The 11905-nt window shown below is 40.0% G+C and overlaps 1 protein-coding gene across 1 annotated transcript in view; it reads left to right on the forward strand.

Annotated features, from left to right (window-relative positions):
• Window positions 1-1248: 1248 nt before the first annotated feature.
• Window positions 1249-11905, forward strand: part of bltp3a (bridge-like lipid transfer protein family member 3A) — a 21391-nt gene continuing 10734 nt past the window's right edge. Inside the window, exons 1-10 of the mRNA XM_008302657.1 lie at window positions 1249-1400; window positions 4492-4654; window positions 6353-6391; window positions 6674-6765; window positions 6848-7037; window positions 7373-7513; window positions 7641-7811; window positions 9044-9224; window positions 9426-9512; window positions 10459-10629. Of these exons, the coding sequence (XP_008300879.1) occupies window positions 1357-1400; window positions 4492-4654; window positions 6353-6391; window positions 6674-6765; window positions 6848-7037; window positions 7373-7513; window positions 7641-7811; window positions 9044-9224; window positions 9426-9512; window positions 10459-10629 (1279 nt within the window). The 5' untranslated portion in view covers window positions 1249-1356. The remainder of the gene's footprint in view (window positions 1401-4491; window positions 4655-6352; window positions 6392-6673; window positions 6766-6847; window positions 7038-7372; window positions 7514-7640; window positions 7812-9043; window positions 9225-9425; window positions 9513-10458; window positions 10630-11905) is intronic.

An 11905-nucleotide genomic window follows, 5' to 3' on the forward strand; every position in this document is an offset into this window, starting at 1 on the left:
GTCACATGACTGAGTCTTGTGCCTCCCTGAGCCACAGGCCTGGAGGAGAACAGGGAAGGAGCTGCTCTTAAAATATCCTCATAGCCGCTGTGCACACTAGAAGTAATATATAATTAACTATCCTAGGAACAGATTCAAATATTATATTGCTTAATTTAAAAAATAATCTTAATTAAACAATGTTAAGATGCTCACAAGTGGTTGTAACATTTATCCAAGCAAATTCAGTGCTACTTTATGAGTAGAACTGCAATGATTACTCAGCTAATCGATTAGTTGTCAGCTATTTATTTAATCACGAAGTATTTTGTAATTGATTTCAGTAATTTATAAAGGGAAAAAAAAAATCTCTTATTGCAGCTGCTGAAATGTGATTATTTTCAGTTTGTTTTTTTGTGGGTTTTTTTATTCCCTTGTGACAGTAAAATCATTATCTTTGTGATATGGACTAATTATTTGAGTTTGGGGAAACACTAATTGACTTTTTATTTCACCATTTTTTTGGACTAAACAACAAATCAATCAATTAATCAAGAAGATAATCAATAGAGTAATTATCCATCAGTTCATTTATCTATATGCTACGTCTATCTATCTTCACTAGGGTGGCTGGAATCAATAGATTAATTAACAATAAAAATATTCATGAAAAATCATAATAAATCCTAATCAGAATAAAATGAGCAATGGTAATAGTTCTGCATTTTCGGTTAATTTTTAAAAAAAAAAAATTATTATTTTTTTAAAAACATTTTTCTAATCCTTTGTAACTGTATAATGGTGGGCCTTCTTGGCCAGCACTCCTAAAATACATTTTAATCTCAAGGGACTTCTTGGTTAAAGAAAGAAAGAAACACACTACAGGACAGTAGCTCAGTTATGTTTTGCACAGAGACCCTGATACAAAACAGTTTTTGCTAATCATGGAACACAACCTGCCTCCTGGTTTTCTGTATAGCCATGCATTATACAAATACAGAACAGATTCAACTGGATTTCTCTTAATCAATTTGACAGACATGTGCCAGTAATAGGGATTTTATCTATACTTCCATCTTTGTTTCACATCTGCACGTCACTTCCGCTGAACATCCAGCAGATGGCAGCACGGTGTCGCCGGAGCCGCCGTGTTTGCTGGTTGTGCTGTTGAGGCTAGCTCCATACACGGTGGTACACGGTTAGCTGCTGGTTAGCTGCCGTGCGAAGCAGCGAGTAAGCAGCTCCGGCGGTGCCAGCGGCGGCTAACAACATGCGCACGGCCGCTGCTGTGTACTCCATAGAGGTCCCTGCGAGCTAGTAGATGTTTGTTTCAAGTAGAAAAGCTGCCGACGCTGTTCGACGCGACCGCCAGCAGAAATGGCCGGCATTATTAAAAAGCAAATCCTGAAACATTTGTCCAGGTAAGTGTCATGTTTGTTTTCGCGTTAGCAGGTTAGCCCAGCTGGGTGATGGTTTTAACGTTACAGCTACCAAGACGGCAAACGTCGGTTGGCTGCGGTTCACACGGAGCTAGCTACACTGATTTTCACGTTGGTTTGTTTCAACAATACAAAAAAAGGTAGGAGACTTGACGAGGACAGTGAGGACCGTAAACCATCTTAACCTGAACTACGAGAACATTACTTCAACAACGTTTAGACCACACACTTAATTAGAAACGACTCTGTCCATACCTCAGTGTTTACGGCCCTAAATATACCATGATTACAACAGGAATGTGGTAAAAGCTGCATCTGCAATAGCATCCTGTCTGTCTACGTGGAATGAATGACAGAAGGTTGTCAGTTATTTCTTAAGAATAATTCCTGTCTTGAATTAATGTATGCCTATTGCATCTGTGAAGTCATGGCAGCACCTTCAATAATAAAGAAAGAAAATCATTTGCTAGATAGGGAAAGCTGTGGTGATCTTTGATCTTTAAAGCAGGTGTGTTTGCCCACAGATTTAACAGGGTAGTTAAATACTTCCCTTTGTTTAGCTCGAACTCTAGACAGGATTGACCTTTTTTCAGATGCATGTATGAAGCTGCTCAGCCTGCTATACATGAATGAATGAATAAATACTGGTTTATGAGGCTGATACCGATTGTAAGGAATGAAAAATTTGGATATTGACATGTCTGCTGATTTTGTTTATGTTTATGTTAGAATTAGGGAATTTCACAAACTAGGCAGCAACCTATTGTGAAGACAAGTCTTGACTCTGCACCACTGCCCCCTCAGCTGTGCTACTCGACTCTGCTGCATGTGCTGCAAACAGTGCTGAGAGTGTTGTAAACAATGGAGGCGCTCTGCTGGGCAAACTACATGACCAACTACATGTTTATGAATTACCTCAAGCATCTTTTTCTACATTATGTTCTATAAAAGAATGTTGTCATATCAGCGTATATCATACAACAATGAACACATATCTATGATAGAACAATTTCAACCAAAAGGACTGGCAAAGTGATATATTGGCCGGGCTCTGTATGTTAATAAAATCAACCAAGGCTTGCTTTCAGAATAGCCAGTAATGCATATACTATCTTAGGCAATTACCGTCTAAATCAGACTGTCCATAATGCCTCCTGATTTACAAATTATTTATTGCTAGTCTTAAGCATTCAGCAACCGTATTTTGTCTACATCTGACCTGGTTTTATTTTCCCAGTATGTTGCTCAGGAGACATACAGCCTTCTATTTTGTGATGCACAGTCTCCTGTCTTTCTTTTTTTTTCTTGGGAGTATATGTTGTGTTGTCTTTTGCCGTCAGTCTGGCACTGCTGGCAGTTGTTGAGAAATTAATTTGGGTGGAAGTGCAATGATGAAATGTGTTCAAAAGGGTCTGTCTTACCCCAGCCAGATGGGGTAAAGGCTAAAGTCGATCACGATCCTGAACAACAACAGTAGATGTCTACCCAATCAGAGGCTTTCTGTCTGACTGACTTCTATTCTTCTCCTCTCTGTTGTCTCTGTCACTGAATAATTAAAGCAAATTTTTTTGTAGCTAAAAGAAACAGTGGACACGTATGTGGATGGTCAGCATACAAGCACGTTAATATCATTGAACATATGTTTGTTTATGATGAAAATTGCCACGCATCTGTTCAGTTATCTTGCATCTTTTTGTCATGGTAATCACTTTAAACCACTTTTGAGTTTATTTTTTAAATTTACACTATTTTTGACGTTTCCATGTAGGTGTCAGATGTACGTTCATACGACAGTATGATCATTTAAAGACAAGCCAAATGACAACAAGATCAAATTGTGTCCTTGCATTGCACCCATGTTAGTGGTGAGAATCTCCGTGACTACATTTCCAGCCACTGAATGTTTTACACTAAACATGTAGACGGAGCCTAAAACTGACAAAACCAGACTTTTTCAGTAAGTTAAGAGATTGTCTGATTAAATAGAACCATATCAAAGCTGAACAGCTTTCATGCTAATCGTTTAAGAACAGTTTTGGCATTGTTTAATAGTAAAACCAAACGGTCGTGCTTTTAGCCAAGCTTGTACAATGACTGCTTTCTTGCCTTTAATAAGCTATGGAATTTCTGTGTTCTTTAAAGCATGTTAATCTTAGCAATGGGCATGTATTGTTAAAACCTCTCGTCTTTGGTCTAATGTGGGTCCTAAGTGTATATGCCACAAAGTCACTTATATTTGTTCTTCATCTACAAATATATAAAGCAATTGTGTTAACATGTACAGTGTTGTAGCATTTTGTCAAAGCTGTTTTCATTATTATTTTCAGACAGGGGAACGAGCTGTACACCACAGACTTAACTCACTAAAGGCCCCGATGAAGTGTTGGGGTTAATGTGAAGTGTTCAGTTTAGGAAAGCAATAGAAGAGGGTATGCCCATAATAAATGCTGAACTGTTGATTTGTGGCTCAACAGAAAAGGCAAACTTAAGCTTTGACTAGTTTATCAGGTTCATCAGGAGTGACATGGTATCAGACCTGAGGATGTTAAGTGTTCCTGTTCGCTTAATAACATCAACGACAATCTGTAGTGTTACCGCATGACATTTAGTCGGCTACATTTTCAGCGATGTCTCTTAGTTGATGTCTGAAATATTAGAGGGATTTGTCAGGACAGCATTCAGTCATGTGGTTTATGTGGTTTATTAAAATGCTTAACAAATCAATTTGTTCCCATCCCTGCTATATTCACTCTTTGTGGGGCTGTAGTCAGTTCCTGCCAGTTCGAGCTTTCGACTTTTGCACCCTTGGAGAGGTCACCCTCGCTGTGTAGTGCTGCTGTGTGACTCTAGTAAGAAGAGTGCTACAGCTTCTCAGGATGACTCATTCAGTTGCACTGCTTCAAACACATCTTGACTGCATAATTCAATTCGGGGTATTTCTGTCTCCCAGATCATCAGTGACGTCACTAGTGTTTCCCTGATAAAACCGATATGAAATTTCTCCAGAATTAGGCCACTTTATATATATATTTTTTTATATACGCTAACTTATTTTTTTATCTGGCTTCTTTAGGTTCACCAAGAATCTGTCCCCAGACAAGATCAATCTGAGCACGTTGAAGGGAGAGGGGCAGTTGTCCAACCTGGAGCTTGATGAAGAGGTTTTGCAGAACATGCTTGACCTGCCTACCTGGCTGGCTGTCACTCGGGTCTACTGCAACAAGGCCGCCATCAGGGTATGCTATTCTTGACTAGCCTAACCTGAGGCAGTCTCTCTTTTATAAGAAGGCTATTAAAATGGGTACACAAAAGGTACATACATCAAGCTATTTAGGTTTTTGTCTCATATTTCATCATCAGACTAAAGAAAATGATTCTGTTTTTGGTGCCAAACAACTTGCTTTTGACATTTGAAGTGCATGGAGTTGTACAGGAAATAAGCAGTGACAGCACCACAAAGATTAGCACTGCAAGAGACACTGCTGAGAACGTTATGATCCGTCAGGGCAGTGCTGATCGTTGATAATAGACAGACAAGCCATGATTCAGAGGAACACAAAAGGCCAGAGGCTGGACTAATTGTGAGATATGCTGGCTGAGGAGGATGACTGGTTTTGTGTTCCCAAATTATCCCAATAACAATACATGTTTAAGAGCATTTTTTCCTTGAGTTTCTTTAAAAAGTTGTTTTAAATTAGAAAACAAACATATTTGACAGTAGTATGTATCTACGTTATGTATGTTTTACACTCTCAGTAACCAAATATCCAACTCTAAAATTATATTTTCACAGCTTCCCTACTAATATGCTAGATGAGTTCCTTCTTCCACTCTGGCATGTTTTGTAAATAGGACTTGTTTATCTTGTTGTGGTCATTCTGCTTCTTTGCACCAATGGACCAAGTCAAATTCCTGGTGATGTAAAAATTACTTGGCAATAAAACTGATTCTGATTCTGATTCTGATTCTGATTTATGTTAACAGTGAGATTTGTGATGTTGCCACCAGTCAACAGACTCACCATGTCTGAGCAGCAGACTGAAGTGCACCTATTGTAGTATAAATAGAACCGGGTGCGGGTTGCTGTCTGCTTTCAAAGTCTGCATCGGTCATGCAGAAACTTGAATTGGCCTTTACTGCACTGTTGAAAAGTAAATTAATATTTAGTTTCTGGTTATTTTTCAAACTTTCTTTTTTGGTATGGCTCTGTTGATGGCAATGGGGATTGGTGTGTTGGTGCACCACGTAGCTCTAGACCTAATTGATGCAATTATTAGATGGGTTTGGATTATTGGCAATTTTGTATGAACGTGCTTGGTCTCCAGAGGATGTATCCAACTGACTGCAGTGACCCCCTGACTTTCTCTCTGGGGTTACCATGAGGTCAGCGTTTGTCTTTGTTCAGTGCTATGATCAAACATGACATTCTTATTAGCATCTGTTGAACTTATTGAGTGCTAGTTAGCAAATGTTAGGAGGCTGACATGCTAAATTAAGATAGTGTGCTAAGCATTAACATGCGAGCATTAAAATTGTGGTCATTCAGATGTTAGCATTTAGCTCAAAGCACCACAGAAAGCTGTTAGCACAGCACAAATCATTGGTTTTATACTGCACTCTTCCTTGTCTTTAAGATTGTAGTTTTAGTGTTGGAAGTATGAAATCTGTTGTTGATACAGATGATGCCATGACATGTATCACATCTGTTATGTCCCTTAGAAGATAGATGTGACATTGAAAAATATTTAGAGGTTTTCAAATGACTTTGCGAATTTGGCGTGTGGAAGTACAACAGCATGCCAGTTTTGTCATAGCTGCTGTGTCACATTGTACAAGGTTCCTGCTCGATGTGCACAGTGAATGATAAACAGTCCAGAATGCTGTGACAAGTATTGGAGAATGACTCTGTTGACCTTGCTGTCCTGTCTTTTCAGATACAATGGACAAAGTTAAAGACAAGCCCCATCTGCCTGGTAAGATTGATGTTATTTTGGTCCTTCTCCAGAGTTTTTTTTAGTTTTTTATTTTTTTTTACATTTCTGCAGCACTAAGCTTTCCCCTCGTCTTTTAATCCAAAATAACTCGACTCTGGCATGACTCTAGCAATACCTCTGTTCTGCTACTCTACTGTTTAGTTTTCCGTTCTATAGGTTCCTCTCTTTGCGCCCTTATCATAAGTAAATATTTGGCTACTTCTCCATTTCTACTTGCTCAGTTGAATGCAGTGTTGCTTGAATATTTCGTCTTTTGTGTAGTTCTTGGACAAAGTGGAGGTAGAGATGAGGACATGCGAAGAGCCTCGTCCACCCAATGGCCCCTCTCCTATAGCTATAACAGCAGGCCAGAGGTAAACTTTCTTACATTTTGTGTTAAGCCAACCTATCTGGTGTTGAACGCTGTGCTACATCACATGTCGTGTTTACTTACAGTGAGTACGGCTTTGCTGAGAAAGTGGTAGAGGGCATGTCTGTGAGGATCAACTCCATTACCATCAAAGTGCAGGCTCGTGCCTTCCACGCCTCCTTCGAGCTCTGGCAACTACAAGGCAATAGCTTAAACCCCAAATGGCAGCGCAGTGACCTTCGCTACACCCGTGTCACTGACCCAAAGAGAGGAGAGGTAATGTGCAACACACTGTTATTTCCTTCCTCACACGGATTTAACACCCTTCTGTCGGACAGTCATGCAGTGCTCAACTCAATACAGTGTTCTACCACAGAAGCCATGCGTGCTCATTAAGCTTGCAAGAAATCATTTAATCAAGTCAGTTGGTTTGGTCTGTGTTAGCCACAGGGTCTAGTTTGAGATGAACAACCTATGACAATGAGGGCTTGTATTCCTTTTAAAAGGAAATGGGTCTATTGCTTTGCTTCTCTGGTAACAATTCCCATGTAATTATCAGAACAGGTGTTTTGTGTCTGATCATAGTTTGAATTGTTTGATGTTTTATTCAGGTGTTGACATTCAAAGAAATCAACTGGCAGAGTCTACGAATTGAGGCAGATGCAATTGAAAGCGATGACCAGGACCTCGGTAGCACTCCTTTACGTCTCATCACCAACCAGGGACGCATTCGAATTGCTCTAAAACGCAGGGTAAGACTATATTTGCAAAATTCCTTTTACTTTTCTGTCACAAAGCTGTTTCAAGATCTTAAATGAGAACCCATCTAAATTGCAAATGAGTCGTAACAAGTCTTTCTGTCTTCATTGTTCTATCTAGATAAAGGACTGTAATGTGCTGGCATCCAAGCTGCTTTTCATTCTGGACGACCTGTTGTGGGTGCTGACAGACTCTCAGCTCAAAGCCATCATCCATTATGCCAAATCCCTCAGTGAGGCCATGGAGAAATCTGCTCAGCAGAGGAAAAGCATGACCGCTGAATCCTTGCAGGTATTTCCTCCTTTCTGCTTACTGCTTTTTGTCAGTGAAATATAAGACACAGGTGCCAAAAAAAAATTTAGTCATGATTACTCAAAGTAGGTTTATAGAACAGTTGAACTATCTACTAGGTGCCATCAAAAAATTCCAAGACTGTCATTGGTCTGTAGACATGGAGCACATCTTGGTCATATGCATGTACGAGCAGTAACTCTCAAGACTTAGCGTGCCACACGACATTGTACGATCAGCAGAGAGAACTGTGTGACGAGGGTTTTTTTGGCATCACTGGTAGGTGTGTTTTTGTGATAAGCTCAAACTGGAGCAAAGAAAAAGACCTTGAATTCTCTGTGAGTCAGCAGCCTGGGATTAGCCAACTTTTATTCTCGAGCAGCATCACTGGTGACAAGATCCAAACAGCAGTGGAAAAACTTCAAGAACTGAGAAGGTGTGTTAGGTCCCCAAGGACTTGCTCCTGCTTTCTTGACACTCAGGCTCAGACTGTTAGACCAGAGATCTGTTGTAACATCTTGAGGTGCCTGAGGGAGAACATTTAATGTGAACGACTTAAACTGTGGTATGATGGCGTGTGGGTGCTCCAGTTGCAGGCAGGTTTTTCTGGTCACATCAACATAATCATCCCTCTTCACCCACTCTGCTTTCCAGATTTGGTGACCTGAGATTTCTTGCTGTTTGCCATATTGAAATGCAAATAGAAGGGTTGGTGTTTTGAAATGGTGGAGCAGGTCCAGCACCCTTTGCAGATGGTGCTTGACATACTTAGATAACAGGACTTTCAGCGAGCGTTCCAAGCATGAATACAGTCCTTGAAGCTGTGTATATGTGTGCAAGGACACTACTTTGAAGCCAGTGGTGGCCAAAATTATATGGGGTATGTTTTATAAATGTTCATAGGCGCAGTCTTTGAATCACTGAAGCATTAATTATTTAAAGTTTTACAAATTGTTTGTTCTACTAACAAAGTAGGTGAAAGACACAAAAAATAAATTAGGTTATGTTACTGCAAATGAAACATACTCACCAATAAATAGATAAACTTAAAGAGCTTTTCACTCAAAATTAGTCTGCACAAGACTAATTCTGGATGCAGTATGGCTCGTATACTTTATTAAGGGTTGTTTTCTTCCACTATCTTATTTGTGTATTTTTTGTGTTTTTTCTTTTTCTTGATTTTTGTCAAATGATCTTGTTAATTTCGCATTGTTCTCTCCTCTGTGGTTTAGACTGCTCCTCCGTCTCCTGGCCTTCACAACCTGTGGACAGAACCTCCACCCGCCCCCACAGGCACCCCCAACAACATGAGTCAATACTTTGATCTCTATGATGTCAAGGAGTCTTCTTACCACACCTTCATATCCCGCTTGGACTTACACATATGCAATGACAGTTCTTCAATGGATGAAGGTTAGGTGGAAGTAACTCAGCATGATGATTAGTGTCCAGTCTGTACTGTCTTGTAACACAAGTACATCTGTGCTATTTTATGCCAACATAAAGCTAAGATTATATTCTGAAGATATTCCTTAAAATACAGAAATTATGTTGAATTTGAAGAGTAATTACTATGAAGCTGATTTTAAACAGCTGTGATGTGATGTTACACAGATGAGCCTCCTGCACCGGGCTTGCAGGGTGCCATGCAGCTGACATTCAGGAAGCTCGGTTTTGACTACTATCCTGTCCACAGACCTGGTGAGTGTGATGACTGCTTCTTTCTTTGACTGTATTTTAGCTGCAGTTCGCCCCGAGGCTCTGTGCTGCTCCCACTGTAAGCACAGCATTCATTCAGGACTAGCTGTTAGGAGGATTACTATTCAAGCAGACTAATGGCATGGAAGACTGTGTCCAGTGCCATTATTCTCTGTGAAGCCCTGAAGTGTTGAATGTAGAACAGCAGAGTTGCCTCTGAGGCTCATTAAGGTCAATTAAACTAAATTAGAAAAATGCTTCCATTTTGCTTTGCTGTTCGGCCCCTGTGTAGGGCGTATGAAAAGAGGAAAATGTCTATATTAACACAGTGCAAGGTTATATACAATGTGTACAGTGTACATATGTCCAATGCCATGTCCAGCATTATTTTATACCCCACTGGCAAAGGCTTTATTTGCTACCATAGCTAATTACTATCAAGCTTGTTGCATGTGTGTCCACTGGTCCCTTCACAGATTCTTGATAGGATTCAGGTCTGAGCTCTGGCTGGGCTGCTCCAAAATGTTGATGTTGTTTTTTTGTTGCTGTTGACTGGCTGATGTTTTCCTTTATGTATTCCTTTTTTCCACATAATGTTTATTATTTTGACAAGGATTTCTGGTCCAAAAACACTCCAAAGTATTACATTTCCACCACCATGTTGACTGTGGGGACGGTGTTCTTGTTCTCGTCCTTCTCCTTTCTTTGCCAAATGAAAGCCATGTCCTGCATATTTGATCATCAAATCTTAATGCTATGCTGTATTGATATCTACTCAGTTGTTGTTGGGAATAATTACCTTTTTGTTTTTTTATGTGTTCCCTTTCTTTCAACCCAGATTGTTCAGTGTATTAATTTACATACCAATAAAATTTTCAGTTTCTAACTTGGTGTTAACCTTGTAATAAAAACTGAATCACAACTGCTTTTTGTTGCCACTCTTACACAGCTGATGGGTGTCGACACTGGGAGCGTCACAGCGGAGCCATGGAGGCTCAGGCCCAGTGGGCTGGTAAACTGCTGCAGGAGTACCAGAGAAGAACAGAGGCTTCTGGGTTTCCTGGGCCACATGCTGAGGTTCCCCAGCCAGGCAACAATTCCCCAGCAAAGACACTTAAAAGTATGAATGCAAGATTACCATAAACATTTTCTTGTTTGTTTTATTTCTTCCTGACTCCTAAACGTAGACAAAATGATTGGACGACGAGTGAATGGGACGACATTGGCTATAGTAATTTTACAGACAAACTCAAATGCCAGGTTGGTTGCCATGGAGATAATTATGTTTGCATATGTGTCTTTAAACTGGTAAAGACCAGATTTTCAAGAAGTGTTATGGATAGGATCATAACAGCTACTGAGCTCATTTTGACAGCTCTACCTCCATGACAACCAAGCAAACTATCTGCAGATGTAGCCCATGTACAGTGCCTAAAAATAGTTTTAACCCCCATGAACGTTTTCGCAATCTAGTTCTTTTCAACACTGAATCATGATCAATGTAGTTTGGTGGGGTTTTTTTTGTTGTTGTTGTTGTTTTTTAAGGATTTACAGGAGAGACTCTTTTGTGTCGAAGTGAAAACTAATTTCTGTGGGAAAATTAATAATAATTATGTTGTACTGTTAATTAATAGTAATAATTTATTAATTCAAACTACAAAATGTAAAATTAGCACCTCTGTAAGTAGTTGCTCCCTCCCAGTTGGTATTTAGTGGATGCACCTTTGGCTGCAGTCACAGCTTTGAGCCTATGTGGATAGGTCTCAGTCAGCCGTGTACATCAGGAAGCTGCAGATTCACCCCCTTGTTCTTTGCAAAACTGGTAAAGATCTCTCAGGTTACAAGGATTAAGCTGAACTTGCTTTTTTAAGTCCAGCCACAAATTGTAAATTGGATTGATGTCTGTGCTTTGACTCACCCACCCAGAACATTCACCTTGTGTATCTGAAGACATTTCTGTGTAGCTTTGGTTGTATGCTTTGTATTTTTGTCTTGCTGGAAAACAAAGCTTCTCCCAAGTCGCAGTTCTCTTGCAAACTGCGTCAGGTTTTCCTCGAGCATTTCCTAATACTTTGTTTCATTCATTTTACCCTCTACCTTCGCAAGCCTTCCAATGGCCTGCTCCCGAGAAGCATTCCACATCATGATGCTGCCACCACCATGCTTCACCATGGTGAGGACAGTGTGTTTGTCATGATGTGCCAAAAAGCCTGATGGACAAAAAGCAAAATTTTGGTCTCATCAGACCAAAGAACCTTTTTCAGTTGTCCTCAGTCTCCCACATGCCCTTTGACAAACTGACTTGCCTCCTTCTTGTACAGTCACTCAGTTTTTGAGGATGGCTTGCTCTTGACTTGTAGCACCAATTGGCTGCACCTGTAGTGACGTAGGTGAGT

The sequence above is a fragment of the Stegastes partitus genome, unplaced genomic scaffold (assembly GCF_000690725.1).
Source record: "Stegastes partitus isolate 25-593 unplaced genomic scaffold, Stegastes_partitus-1.0.2 Scaffold1852, whole genome shotgun sequence".
Taxonomy (NCBI): Eukaryota; Metazoa; Chordata; class Actinopteri; family Pomacentridae; genus Stegastes; species Stegastes partitus.